The sequence below is a fragment of the Gavia stellata genome, chromosome 12 (assembly GCF_030936135.1).
Source record: "Gavia stellata isolate bGavSte3 chromosome 12, bGavSte3.hap2, whole genome shotgun sequence".
NCBI lineage: Eukaryota > Metazoa > Chordata > Aves > Gaviiformes > Gaviidae > Gavia > Gavia stellata.
The window spans coordinates 9,610,605-9,626,113 of record NC_082605.1 but is presented as its reverse complement, the minus strand read 5'-3'; the positions used below and the strand labels follow the sequence as shown (position 1 = coordinate 9,626,113).

At 38.6% G+C, this 15,509-nt stretch overlaps 1 protein-coding gene across 1 annotated transcript; it reads right to left on the bottom strand.

The window, feature by feature from the left end:
• Positions 1-530: 530 nt before the first annotated feature.
• On the bottom strand, positions 531-15,148 carry IL17RB (interleukin 17 receptor B). Its single transcript, XM_059823473.1, has 7 exons — positions 14,791-15,148; positions 6,961-7,098; positions 6,210-6,322; positions 5,414-5,540; positions 4,841-4,888; positions 4,052-4,302; positions 531-1,025 (listed from the first exon to the last, which is right to left on the bottom strand). Exons 1-7 carry the CDS (start codon positions 15,146-15,148, stop codon positions 531-533), a joined length of 1,530 nt encoding a protein of 509 aa, XP_059679456.1.
• Between the last annotated feature and the right edge of the window lie 361 nt (positions 15,149-15,509).

The following is a 15,509-nucleotide window of genomic DNA, read 5'->3' as shown; positions in this document are numbered from 1 at the left end:
ACAACTTCACATCAGTGGGTGCTGATACTTGGGCGCACTGAAGGGTGAGGTAAATTACTCCACTTCAAAAGCTACATTATTCTTAAAACAGCGTATCAAACATGCTGTAAATGCACACCGTAACTCAACAAAGTAACAGAATCACAAAACCAGCCTTTAAGTCCTGTTGGAAAACCTGTGCTGCTTAACTGCACCTGAGGCTCCCATCAGTTAACTTCACAAACTCTAGACAGGGGAGAGCAGTACTTCTAAATTACTTGGTGGACTGTGTTCTGCTATTTACACAACCACTTACTTCTGACTGATAGTTTTATTTGAGCACAAATTTCTTACAATTTCATTTGTTATTATGGAAGTCACTTCTTAGTTTGCCACAACTTACTTTGAAAAAAATCCTGAATATAATATTTCTAATAAGTAAGCTTGTATTAAATATGGCTCAGTAGCTACGGTGCCCTACTGTTTGTTCAGCTATTGATACTTTTGTCCTCAGTTTTGTAAGACTCAATGTCCAGACACCTGTTAATTTCCTATTTCTTGCCATGCACTTCATTGCATGAAACAGAAAGGTCTCTGCAGAAGTTCTCAGTGTCCTTCATAAGACAGTATTTTGGACAGAACTTCAGAGCACTTGGTAGAGTGTTTTGTGAGCTCACCTCATTGAAAGAAACAACTGTGTACTTCTGTATATAGGACTGATTTGTCATGTCACTACAGAAGAGGTTAACTGCAAGAGTGAACATATTTTCCATATTATTGTGGTTTCTCATGCTTTTACAAGAAACATTACATGCAGCAGTGGTAGGGTTTGAACTGAGGAAAATCACCCTATCTGCTGCTGCTTTTTGAGCAGCAAGCCATTGTACAGGACCTTTTTCAGCAATTCTCCTTTTCTCCCACATGTCTAGAATAACATCAGTCTGGCAGCCCTCATGCAGGAGTTCAGCAAATGAAAGGACAGTGTGATGAAAATACACTTCTTCTGGATATATAACCAGTACTTTAACATGTAGTTGTAGCTGCACCTGATGGAAAAATCGCCTCCTAAATTAATCTGTTTAACGAAAAAGATACCATATGCTCTCTTAATATATCAGTATTTCTAGAAATAATGTAAACAAAATTTGAATGGCATTCTAAATTGGTATGGAGCGGTTGGCTCTGCCTCTTACTTTTTCCTAGAAAAAATTAGATACCTTTGTATAAAAGTATGAAAAACAAAAATAGTGAACTAAAGTTATGATTTAGAGCTCAGATTCCCATCTTCATGATGAAATAGATCCAACTTAGACAACTTATCTGCACTTCATCTCTCCAAGAATGTTGAAAATAATTTAGCAAAACAGTGTTCAGTAGCTAGAACAGTTTTAGGTCTACTATACCAAGAGAGCAGCCTTGCATTACAGACTGATGAGAAGAGGGGAGCAGAGGCATGATACTTAATCTGTTAGTCATTCTGCAAAACCAACACTGAAAAAAAGTGCTAAGCAAACACAAATTAAAGAGCAAAATGCTTACATGCCCCCAGTTGATGTTTGCTAAAGAGGAAAGGGCTAACCAAAATTGTCCACACTCTAAATGATTCTTGTTTTTACAAGAATTTAAGAGATTAAATATTTACTCTCCATTTAGGAAAAAAACAATGGAAGGAAAAAGGCTAGGCCTACATTAGCATGTAGTGTGGTAGAATGGCAGACTACAGAACAAAACAATTGGGGCCAAGGAACAGATTTCGGCACCAAGTATTTCAGGGGAGTTGCTGCAGCCTAGCCCTAGTCCAGTCCTGTGGCCTCCACACCCATTAGTGGTTGGACTATGTTAGATTCATCAGAGCACATCCTCCAGTTTAATTTCATCTGGGAGAGTCAAGGCTGCACTCCTCAACCAGCCTGCAATATGAACCAGACCACATCTGGAGCTTCCTAAACAAACTTGAGAGAGTTTCTATTACAGTGATACCTAAAAGGCAGTCTCTTTCATATGATCTTACCTCATCTAAAAGGATGCTTACAACAAAACTCAAAGAACAGGAATTACAGAAATACTAAAGTTCAAAAAAGTGAGAACTCTTACGTTGGTCTGTGATGACGCAAGCTACCACAGCAGTAATACATACTATTGCAAGCAGAGCAGCAAGGAGAAAACACACAAATCTTCCAACTGAATTGATTGTGAGAATCTCTGAAAGAGGAAGAAAAATCACTTTGAAACAAGTCTTGCATAGCTGAAAAAGCTGTCTTCAGTTAATGATTTATTGAAATGAGCATTTCCAATGTCCATACACAGAAGAGAAATTGTGCTAAAAGGTAATGCAAAATGGTTAATAATCACATTGAGAACTACAGAGCTAAGCTACTTAATTTTCTTCCCTACTTTGAAAGAAACAAGACATGTCAGTGTGAATCTGCTTCCTCCGAGTTCCTCCCATGTTTCTGTAATGTACCTCCTCCTGCAGCCTGACATCTCATCAGTTGTTCTCTCTTCCCTTTTGTTTAGAGCTTTACCATGAGCAATAGTTACAAAATAACTAATTCCTGAACTGCGGAATTACTTCAACTTTTAAGAGGAGGAAGATGAAAGGCAAAATTCGCAAGGCCAGTGTACATAAAGTCATCTGCTTTTTAACAGGATTTTGACATTCAAATATCTGTATACCAAAATATTTATTTTCCCATATTTTTGCAAACATAGCAGGGAAAACCTGCTGAATATACATGATACATAATGCATCAGAAAACATTGAGCAGTTTCTGTTTAGTTTGAGTTGAATATTGACTCAAGAATGATAAATACTCAACCAACCATTGGCTTTCATCTGCACGCAGTTTGTTAGGTTTTCTGTAGGCCTTGGGCACTCATATCCACACTTAGCAAAGTAAGGAATTATCGGGGGGGTAGGGGGGGAAGAAGAATTCCGATACACAGTTAAATGGCATTTCGGCACAGGTTAATTCCTTTCATGTATTTCCTTCTCTACCATGGTTTGGGCTCCTGACAAGAGTACTGTGTTTCCTAAAACTGTTACCAGATTTTCTTGAAAGATAGTTTCCTTACAACTGATACAAATAACAAAAATGAAGAGACATTCATGAGATAAGTAAGAATCTAAGAAAATTCAATGTAAACGTTATCAGGTATGTTTGCTTTAAGCTTTATAGCACAGGGACACTCTACAGAACAATATAGACTTAAATTACCAGCATGAGAAGAGGCTTGGTATCTACCAATTCATAAGTAAAAAAAAAATTAATAAGAAAAAAATTAACTGATATACAGAGCTATGCTTGTGTCTTGTTCGTTAGTCATAATTAGTACAACCTTTCACATCAATTAACTATATAAAAGCAAATACTCTTTTCACTGAAAATAAATCAAAAATGTTACTTAATTTTTGTAACTCTACAAAAATATCAGTGCTCTCATCACTCTATGGTATCCTCACAGAAATTCTAGTTTCATTTATCTAATAATGAAATGAAATCCCAAAGAAGAGTGTGGGAGGGAGAAAAAAAGTCAAAGACATTTATTACAAAAGGAGTCATTACTAAGTTAAATCACATTTAATATTTAATTGCATTTCAAATTGTATTTAACAGGCTTTAAAACTATTATATATTCTTAACATCAGCATTATAGATAGTGCATATATTTATCTTTAAATCTACTAGTCTAATATAGCACAACAGGGTGAATATCTTAGGAATTACAAGCAAGGTGTGTTTCATGATAGTGAAACCTAGTTAACTAGTTACTATATGTTTTCTTACATTTTCATGTTAATTGATTAATCTTATTCTGAACAAAATAATATTGTTTAAAAAAGTTCTTAAAAATAAAGAATATAATCTCAAAAAGTAAAATAACATATTGTAACAACGGAGCAGAGCTCTTCTGAAAGCAACCACAGTTCTCTTAGACCATCTCCTCAGTGTTTGCTGGCCAGCTCTGCTGATTTGACTTCAGTGGCAGCATATGCCTCCTGCTGTGCTGATACAGAAGGAGAACTTCGAGAACTATGCTTTCAATTTATTATGATTTAACAGAAAATTACTTTTGCTTCCACATTTTTTTCAAGAAGTACTTCATACTTTTCATGCTCATAAAGCAGTATTAAATATTCAAGCCCAAGACTGCTTGTTGTAAAATTCACTTCTAATTCTGTCTCTGTTTGGCAAACAGTTATATTTGGATTCCACAAACTTCCCGAGGGTTGAAAAGATTTCAGTTTAAAATTGGTAATAAACATGTAAGTGATGAAATGGATTTCTGCTATAACTGTGCTTGTGATAAGCACCACACACCCTGCAGATGGCACCTTATGACCTCACAGAGTTTGTGCTTTTGAAGGGGCAAGTCAGAAGTGTTAGTTACAACAGGGACCCCCTGCTGTTGTTTGAATTCAGGCACTGTTGCTTGAAAATGTATGTGGTAAAAACATCTAGCCCATTAAACCTCCAACAGATTTAGAAACAGTAGTACTTAGTATTAATGACACATCTGCATGCTCAAATCTGCAAGGAATTTCTTTAGTCTTTTAAAGGTACACTTTTCATGTCATAGTGTACCAACCAGTAACAAGACTAAATTCATCATCTCAGAGAAACCAAGAAAACTTCTCAATCCTATATTCACGGATTAAAATATGGCATTATTATCTAAATTAACCTGTACAGAATTCTCAAAATTCCCATTTTAAGGCCATGAGTATGATGTAGGGAAAGATTCAGAATTAGGTCTTAGGCCCTATTCAATATTCAGGCAAAGATGATATAGTGAAACACTTTTGAAGAGTCATTTTTCCCCCTTCAGTATGATGTCTATATGTGTGCATAACACTTACCCATTTCAATACAACTTTTGCTGTATTTCATTACGTTATCTTTGCAGCCTGTGAATTTAAATGGATATTTAAAATTTTAGCAAATGCATGATCTGTGTGCATTTTCACTGAAGTCTATTAAAATATGCATAAATTAATCCCTAAGTACAATATATTTTATAAAGTACAATTCAAAATAGGTACTAGCCTATTTAGCTCCTGCTCCGTGAACAGTGGTTTTGTCTTATTTTCTATCACCATCCGTCCTTCTGTCACCACTTCCTCAAACACAGGCATGCACTCACGCTCCTTTGAAAAACAATATCCATTTCTCTGTTGCTAAAAGATAGATGGCAAGCAAACACAGGAACAAAACAAGCACGGGTAAAAAAAAAACAAACCAGCAAACCGCTGCTAAAAAGCTGGGTGCATTTGAGTTCTCAGCTTTGATGACTGTGTGTCTATGGAGTGCTAGACAGATTTCAAAACACACTGAAAACAGAAGCCATTTCTGGCCTTATTAAGGAAATCTGTGCAATAACATGGATAAAAAAAATAGTAGCATCATATAGCAGAGAATGCTTGATAAATTACCTGGTGTAGTTAGCAAAAAGGATTTTGATAGAAAATCCTCTTTTATATTTGCTGAGGGGAGATTGTAAGCATGGATGAAATATTTTGTTTCCAGTTCTACGGGGAATCCGATATAATGGAACTGCCACTAAAATAAAAATGAAGAAAAGTTCACTTCAAGGACTTAATACAAAGAGAGATATATACAATCCTAATGGGACCAAGTTTAACAGAGGAGAATTTATATAAATTAGTGACTGCTAACAGTTACTTTAAAAGTGCCCTTAAAAAGGACAAAAGTAAATTTTTAGGAAAAGATAATTCCATACTAAGAGACAAGAACAAGATATCGAGTGTCAATTTCATTATTATGTATATGCAAACCTATAGCTTGCAGCCAATATGTAGGCCAAATTTTAGCCTACAATGAAGGGTGATTGTCCCCTGTCACACCATCCTCTGTCCCAAATAATCCAATGACAGATCATGTATTTCTGGCTTGTGTTACCCTGGCTCTAAGCATCCATTTGAGAACAGAAGGAGAGATGAAGTTATGGAAAAGAAACAGGCTAATTTTCCCATAGCTTTGTTCTCAGTCTCCCAAAACACAGAGGTCAAATCCCTTTTCCATTAAACATCTGAAGGAAGTATAAAACTACTATTTTTTCTTTGCCAGGTCCCTTTTTACTAACTTAAGCAGAGGGGAAACTTTTACTCCATATTTTAAATGTCACTTCCCTATTCCCCACCTCCTTCTTCCCAAACTAAAATAAGTGAAAACAACTACTTAAAAATATTCTTACTTTTGACTACCGACTGCAGTTTGTCTTTGAAACTTTTCTGTATAATTACATCGAATACACTGGAAATGTTCAACAATTCCTTTACTGGTTACACAAATCTTCGTGGCTGTCAGTTCTTTGATGCCGGCTAGAAGTAAAGATGACATTTGCTGATCAATAAGAAATAAAAGTTGTTTCACCTCATAGAATATTAAACACAGAAAGCTTCTGTGACAATCGTTTCTCTGAATAAAACGTAGCAATTTCAAAATTTGCCATGTACTTGATCCTTTGGCCTATTTACAGAACTAACACCAGAGACTGTAATACCTTTCTCAGTTTTTTTAATCCAGTTCATGCCATGCTCATCACTCTAAAGCAAAAGAAGTCCAAGTTATTAAAGCACAAAACATCTAAGTAATACTCTCTGCTTTTCCACTCTCCACTCAGTCACAAGTATACTTCCATTGTGTCTTTGTACTCGTGTCTGTCCTTGCAGCTCTAATAAAGTGATTTTCAGCCTTTTCATTGCAGACCTAAAAACATCCCACTGAAGGCAGAAAAGAACAAGTGTGGTCCCAGATCTGGGAACCAGAATTCTTAATTCTGCTGAGGAAAAGTGGACATAGGGTATTACAATTTCTCACCTTCTCCATGTCCACAGGCTATAAGCTACCTTTATGTCTCCTGCACTCCACAAATAACACCTACCTTATCTTTTGTGAAAGTATCAGTAAGGTACGCTCCTCCCTAGACTCCAAACATTTTTTCCCAGCTTGTATTTACCTTTGACATCCACTGCTTTTGTTTCTGACATAAAGAAAGGTTGGTGCCCAAAAGCTTGGCTATTTTTTCTCAACATAACACTTTTGCCTACAAGCCCTGTTCTGTCTGTGGTTCCCAATACATCTTGTGTATTTATGACTGCAACCATATCATTAACAAATCAAAAAATTTACTGAACATGTATGTGCTCCCCAGAGAGGCTGGCTGCGTTCACTGCAACAATGCACCCAGAGCCACAAAGTCAGTCATCCCAGGAGCAAATAGCTCCCTTGATTTGGAAGCATGTAGGTTTATACAGACCAATCTCTTCAGAACAATTATATATCTTAAACCTTGATGGTTAAACCGAAAGGCAGTAGGATACGTTTTATTTGCTCATGCCACATTTTTGGCATTACCCTCTGCAGTTCATTTTCTTATTCTCCTCATCTCCTTACCCTCCTGGATCCCTACCAGCCAGTGTGACAACAAACTTATCATCTGTGCTGAGGCTCCAACTTATATTAATGAAATATGACTGAAACTGTGTTTCAACTTCTTTTTCAACCAATACAGCACTGAGATTATGAAGATCTGCTGGTGCAATGCTGTACCACTTTCTCAGTTCAGGAGCAGAACCTTGTGAAGAAGTATAGCCAGGAATTAAAATAGGCTGCTTATAGTTAAACATATCCCCACCTGTCCATCAGTCTCTGGATTGCATGTTTACCTGGTGTTGAGGAAAGGGGAAAAAAAAAAAAAAAAAAAAAAATCACACTTTGAATTTTGAATTTCAGTATCAGTTTATGAATAACAAAGCCATTCTTCTCAATCTCTGCAGGGAGATTGCTTGACTTTATTTACTACACATCAGAAACTTCTGTTGAAGGAGACTTGGGAAGGAAAATGGTGAGATCTCTTTCTTTATGAGGTACTAAAACCTCTTACAGATTGTTCTTTTCCCATTCATATTTTTGTTAGATTAATAAATCTAAACTCTTCCCCCCATCCTCAATGAATTCCTTAGCAAATTAGGAAGCTGTAAAGAAAATATTCTCAGTCCTCATCTGAAGGCATTAGACTTCCTGAATCTTTATCACAGCTTTTACTTTAAGGTTTTTGGTTTGCTCTCCAGCTTTTTGGGCAGAAGACAATATGCAATGCAACAAATGCATCTTTCAGCTCAACGTTGCTTATACACTTGGCTTCTGCAACAGTCTTCTTGTCAAACTCTCTAAAGCAAAACCAGGCCATACATCTTTTTGACTAAAACTGAGCAGAAAGACCATCACATCAAATGCTTATGAGCACCTCTTATCCTAAATGGTTAGCTTTACTGAATTTTCATGCACTATTTTTAACATTTTTCTTTTAAGGATTGTTCACCTCACAGTAATTAGATTTGTTTCTATTAATACAGTTATGGGAACTAAGTACATTTTATATTGCCTTTTTTATCACTGACCATAAATAGTTTTCCATTAGGCCTTTCTCTTCTACCCATCAATATTTTGAATCTCACATTGATGAAATTAGGTGTTGATTCCACTGAAGTAAACTAAGTTAATCCAGTGTAAAAAAAGATGTAACAGAAAAATCCACACCCTGCCTCCAAAATTGAGAAATAAACATTCATATCTTTCATATGACAGCCTGTTGGTTGAATAAGGCAGAGAAAGACAACTTACATAGTTTAATGTACTTTGATACTGCTTTCAGTTTTACAGCCAAATATTGTGCTAACTCCAAAACCTCTATCTTCCACTACATCAGTGTAATAAAGTACCCTTCAGAATTCTGTAATCTAGCCATTAAAGCAGGAATATTAATGGCTTCCTAGATAACTAATAGTGCCACTTGTTCAACGCATTTGTTCAGGATCTAAACATAAGTAAGTTTATTAACACTTTCTAAACATACCTTTCTGCTTCTAAGTCCCACCCTCTAATAGGACTAATGTTAGCAGGGCAGCAGCTAGCATTGCTTACAAAAATCAGCCATCTCTATTATAATGCATACCTTGAATTGCATGGTGACTGTCAGTGACACCTGTTTTTACATGCAGCTATACCTACAAATATTTAGCAAAAATGTGAAACGTCAACTTCTGTTCTCAACTGAAATGCAAATTCAAGAACGCAAACACACTCCTAAGAGCAAAAGTTATCCATAATTCATTTAATGAAATGGGCTAACATGAAATTTTGTGTGTCTCTTTAAAAGGAGATTACATTACAAAATTAAGGTAAGAATACTATTATATTTTATGTCTATATGTACTTTTCATCATAAAGGATTTTAAAGTGCTTTAAAGAAGTATTCAGGTACTACAGCCAATTTTGAGGTTTAATAGATGACAAAAATAACCATTAACTGTACTTTGTGAAAGTGATTATTATTCATTTTATGAGAACAATAGAGAAAAAATAATATTAACTGCTGTAGAAATAAAAGGGTACTATTTATTTTGAAGTTTACATTGTCACTGCAACAGTATTTGAGCAGTTTACCAAGAACAGCTTAGGGAACATACTCATTAATATTTAAGCTCCAAGTACAAATGAAAAATTGAGGGAGAGACATTGAGCAACTTTCTCAAAAGGAGATTTGCTCAAGATCAAACAGCTCAAATGTATGCAGAAACAAGCCCTTAAGCTGAAGTATTCCACTCTATCCCTATTTGTGCCACTGAATAGTAGGATACCTATGAAAGACCAGTAACAAATAGGTTCATGCTATATATGGTCACCGTGCCAAGAGTCAAATAATTAGGCACAGAAGCTTAAATCTTGTATGATCAGGTCAACAACACAATACATCAACCACATATAGGCCTTGCATGTACACATGTATATCGAATATTTATTTTTAGCCCTCATCATTATACTTATTCTGGTCACACAAGTGTATTTTTTGAGCGTGTCTCATGGAAATTTGTTATAGAATGCCTTATTAAAAATGGATATATTTTTCCTCTACTGTCAACATGGCTAAAGAGAGATGGGTGCCTTTTTGTTGTGTGCTTACAAGTAGGATTGACTCAACAAGACCGGAGCCCTGCCTGCATGCTGGTTTGGGAGATCCAAACAGGGCAGTTTTAGAAAATGGAAACTGAAAGGAATTATGGAGACTCTGTTAAAAAAAAATAAAATAAGCCAGTGTGCCGCAGGACACTGCATAACTGGAAATGGGTGATGACAGTGCTGGAGAAAAGCAAAAGAAGACGACTAAAAAGATTCAGATGATAACGATGGGACAAAGTGATAGAAAAGATCAGATAGTAGCCTCCTGAGCCAAGGACAGAAGGGCCGATCCTGAGTAGCCAAGGATAAGGCAGCATCACCGATTTGTAAAAACTGACAACAAACCCAGGAAATACTGGACACCTGCAGGAGGAGCCCTTGCAATCAAGGAGGAAAACTCCTCCGTTTTTTCATATTCAAAACTAGCACAAAATTCTGCCTGTGTTCACTCTGATCTGCCCCTGATTAACTGCTGAAATTACTCTACTGCTTCATAAAATTTCTTTTTTAAGCGAACATCTCAACAAAGGAGATGTCATTGGGCATAGAAGAGCTGGGGGAAAACTCCTAGAGTCCCAGGCAGACAATTCCTTCATTAGGGAATGGTTCTTTGAGCCGGTGAGTCTAATAACTATTTCTAATTGCCCTTACCATAATTGCTGGATACTTTTAATTATATGTTTGGTAGACTATATAATGAAACTAAAATAATTTAAACTTTTAAAGTGTTTTGAGCACGGGAACTGATTTTTTTATACTTCTAAATATGACTACTGTGCTACACTACACAAGTTCACCTCAAAGAATTTTTTGCTGTCATCAAGGTGCTGCAAAAATACCCATAACAGAAAATCTCTGTAATTCACAAATATTTATGTAAAAGACATGGGAAAATGTCATGCATAGAAAGAATGCATTGCACTTCTAGAATATTCACTGTTTTTTCTCCAGTTTGATTCCATAGCCTTGGTACAGGAAATGTGGGATTAAAGTGGAAAAATTAAGATGTGTGGGGTTCTAAAAGACTCTTGTGAAATCTTGTAGTTCACTTCTACGAAGAGTGAATTGATGAATTTTCACCTTCATTTGAACAGCCAAACATCAACAGGCATAACTTCGTGGACTGAAGTTTGGCTTTCCAGCCTGAAGTCTTCCCTTGCATACAATAAAAAAAAGTTTCAATAAAAAGACCAGATAGAAAAAAGTGACAGAATTTTTAATTACCATTTGCTTAACGCGAGACAGGAAGACTAAACATGATTACCATGACTTTCAAAAGTGGTTCATTATTTTCTTTTTTTTTGCTTAAGGTGACAAATTCTGAATTTATCTCTAGAAAACATTCCACTCAAAGTGAACTTCCACTAGCTAACCTTAAAAACATAGCAAGTGAGAAGCATCAGCCTTAATTCCGATGCATCATTAAGGACTTGCATATAACTGCTGCTTTGCACATTTAAACAGTAACAGATGCTCGTGACATTTGGTGCTCTGCTAAACAACAGTAATATTCAAAAATCAGTTCTGTTTTCTTTTCTAGTCCTCTCAAGTTATTCATAGCTGAAGACACTTTCTTGTAGAAGCTAGAGTAGAAATTAGTACAAGCTGTTAGTATTAGCTGCAAGAAAAGAAAATGTACCAAATATGGAGCAAGTTAAATTACCGAAAATCCTGAATAGTCACTAAGCCTAGTGTATCCATATAGACAATACCGCAAACTCACTTTTAATTTGTTTCTTGTCTGCTTCAATCACAGCTTTTGTAGCTTGTAGAGTAAAAAAGATAAAGTCCTACTTTTCTTTCAGTTTCTGACACTGAAGATAATCCTGATTTATGCTAATCTACTTTCAAGAATTAGGACCACAAAATTTTAGCATGTGGACCCATCCATTCCTCTCTATTTTTTTTTGTTCTTATCTGTTTTCCTATACTGTTTTATTCCTGAGAAACGTGTAGTTATTAATTCACTTTTTCCTGTTGTGACTGTATTTACGGTGTCTCTAATAATTAACTTATTATTTCTAATGGCAAAACACAAGAGTTATGCCCCCTTTACATAATAATTCTTTTTTTCTTTTGTCTTTGACCTATAATCTCAAGCATAGATGTTTCTATGCTTTTTTCCTAGTAATATATTTCAAATTTCACTACAGAACATTTTGTCATTAACCTCTGAAAAACAGGTTAATGGAACATATGCACCATTGACTGCCCAAACGAGAAGATAAATCTGTAGGGAAGAAACTCTATAGTGAAATAAAATTGTTTAATACATCTCCTCTTTCACAATTATTTCAAACTTTGATGAAGATTGTCCTGGTTTTGGCTGGGATAGAGTTAATTTTCTTCCTAATAGCTGGTGTAGTACTGTGTTTTGGATTTAGGATGAGAATAAAGTTGATAACGCACTGATGCTTTTGTTGTTGCCAAGCAGTGCTTACACTAAGTCAAGGACTTTTCATCTTCTCACACTGCCCTGCCAGGTACAACAAGAAGCTGGGAGGGGACACAGCCAGGAGAGCTGACCCAAAGGGGTATTCCATACCATATGATGTCATGCTGAACAAAAAACCAACAGCTGCTCAGGAACTGGCTGGGCATCAGTCAGCGGGTGGTGAGCAATCGCATAGTGCATCACTTGTTCTGTATATTCTTTTATCATTATTATTTTCTTCCTTTTCTGTCCTATTAAATTGTTTTTATCTCAACCCATGAGTTTTACCTTTTCTCCAATTCTCTCCCCCTCCCACTATGGGGCAGTGAGTGAGCAGTTGTGTGGCGCTTAGCTGCTGGCTGGAGTTAAACCACAACAAGGTTTTAAAAATTAAGCCAAAAAGACCTTTTAGAAAATAAATCTTTCACCCATCACATAAGTGGTGTCCAGAGCTGATAGTTCATTTCTATGTGAACATAACATTACAGTCAATACAAGTTAGTATCTTTGATGTTCCTGTAACTGATCTACCCAAGCCATACCATTTAAACAATTTACAGTCATCCAAGCAAACTTAATGGCATAATTTAAAATTTGAATTTAAAACATAATTTAAACATACTGTGACACAAACAGTATTGATACTAAAATTTCACTAACCTCTGTGCTGCTAATTCATGTGTTGGTTTATTGTCTTTCTAAGAGTTTTGACATAGCATGAATCAACCATAGTAATGCATATAGCAGAATCCATCCTGTTCTCCCACTTCTCTCTAACAGAAAAACAAAACACTAGTTGCCGTAAGATCCTAATGGTCAGCTCTAGAGACTGGTGCTCAGGCGTCTGTTCCACCTGAGGGTCAGGGTTACACACAAGTAATTCAGCCTACCCTTTTAGTCTTGCTTCAGCCACATTTTATGGGCAGAACTCATCAAAATCGAAGGACTCAACAAATTAACAAATGTATTTTTTTCCTGTCAGATATAAAAAAAAATTATTGAGTCTTATTAGTGTTGTCAGAGTGCTTAAGAGTTCTAGCAAGGGACCAGGACCGGGACTCCAGCAGCTGGTGCTATGCAATCAGGGATCAAAACCCCACTATTCACTGAAAAGAAATAGAATAGTTCTTAAATGTATATATTTTGTGCATATTTATATATGTATTTTGTATATTCTTATACACATTGAATGCGTATTTTCTACAGTCTTTTTATTTGCTTACTGAATAAAAAGCATTGAAGGTATAAGAAAATAGCCAAACACACCTCAAACACCAATCAGCTTGGTTTCAAGCATTCTTAATCACGACGTAGATTAAAGACCACTTATATCAACTACACACTTACTCACAGTTCCACAGGGGATAATTACTCTTTTCCATTAAGGAATAATTATTCAGAAGTTCACAGTTTGGTGCCTAAGTATGAATAACCAACCACCCAGAGACTGTCCATTATTTTCTGCTTATCTAAGTAAGAGCCAAACATTAACAAGCAATTACCCCAGAAAATTTTTAATCATCCCATACATTCCAAGCAGAGAGATAAGAAAAGACTTGGGAAAATAATCAGCACCTCCAAGCAATATCAAAGGTATTGTAGCAGAGACTCTTGTCATTACAAGATGTCAGGAGAAAGTTCTCACAACAGTTATCTTGATTAGCCTTCATTATATCACCGTTATTCTACCACGAGCATTCTGAACAGGAAAACAAGACTCTGGGGTTCATTCTCCAGCAGCCCAGAAGAGCAGCGGCACTGGCTCTTCGCACAATACCGATCCTAGGCCGTTTCCCAAGGAATTTTGTGGGATCTTCTCCCCAGCACCACCTTTTAATGCAGTTCAGGCTACAACAAACATGCGCTAAAGTAGGATATACTGAAGACGCTTAAAGGACAAAGCCAATAGAAAAGTAAATTATATGACAAAAGTAAAATTATATGGCCCTGGAGTATTTTTAGTACTTTTGGCTAGCCCGTGGGATACAGTTGAGAATTATTGTCGAACGCACACTTATCAGTGATGACTGCTAAAACCGACTAGTTGTGACTGGTGGGGTACCGCGTTGGTTAACACAGACTGGCGCGCTGGGACAGCTCGTTGCACTGTTCGCTCGCTTCCAAACCAACGCGTTCCCTTCCAAACAGGCGCTACACGGGTAAGGATGGCAACCGAAGCCTTGAACCGCAAACTCCAGCTCAACTTACAAACGCAGCCCTCGAGCACCGCGTCCGCCGGCTCATACAGCGACCACCGTCCGCTGGGACCGGGGAGCAGCGGCGGCGGCGGCGGCGGCGGGGGGGGGGGGGGGGCGGGGGGCGCTGCCCTCGCGGCCGCCTCCGCACGCCGCGCGGTTTCCCGCCGCCCCACCCTTTCCCCTCAAGCCGCGTTACCGCTCCCAACGCTTCTGCCGGAAAACGGTTTCGCAGCCGAGGTAGCAACGCTGTCGAATACGTCTGCTTTAAGGAAAAAATGCCTTTTCTTTACCCCGCTTATAGGCTGGGTTAAAAAGTTCAAGCGCTCCCGGGAAGGGACGCCTCTGCGCCGGGGCTGGGCCTGCCCCGCCGTGCCGCTTGGCCCCGCTCCGTTTCGGCCGGCGTGTGGGAGCGGCGAGGCAGCGGGGCGCCGAGCCGCCCGGGGACTCCGGCGGGGTGGGTGAGGCGGCGGACTTCGGCCCGCGGCCGCTCTGGTCGGTTTCGAAACAGCACGAAGTCGCTCCGACACATCTTCCACGGATGCCAAAGGGTGCATTCCTGTGGGAAGTTCCTCCCGCTCCCCTGCCCTGCCTCCCCCACGGACCTCTCCCCCCGCCGGGGCCAGTCCTGAGCGCGGGAGCCGCAGCCCCGCCGCCGCGCAGCCCGCCCTCCGCTCCGAGCCCTCCCGCCGGCGGCCCCAGCGCCTCGGAGGGACCCGCGCTGGGGAGCTGCGACGGGGAGCGCCGCCGGGGCTTCCCGCGCAGGGCGCGCGAGTGAGTGGGGCCGCAGCCAGCAGGCTGGGGAGGGTCTGAGGGGGAGTTCCTGGGAGCCGTGAGGAGGAAGGGCCGGGAGAGGGGAGCGAGGCCGCGGCGGGACAGGCGCGAGCGGTGGCTGCCTGCGCTCCTCAGCGCGGCCTT

Bases quoted from the DNA above. Each gene is read 5' to 3' on its own strand.
- IL17RB (XM_059823473.1), bottom strand. From the start codon at position 15,148: ATGCACCCTTTGGCATCCGTGGAAGATGTGTCGGAGCGACTTCGTGCT. The intron at 7,099-14,790 runs GTAACGCGGCTT...ATATGGTTGCAG, and splicing joins CGGCAGAAGCGTTGGGAGCG to TCATAAATACACAAGATGTA. The intron at 1,026-4,051 runs GTAATTTTCTGT...TTTTTCCATCAG, and splicing joins AAAAAAATGTGGAAGCAAAA to GTGCAGCTACAACTACATGT.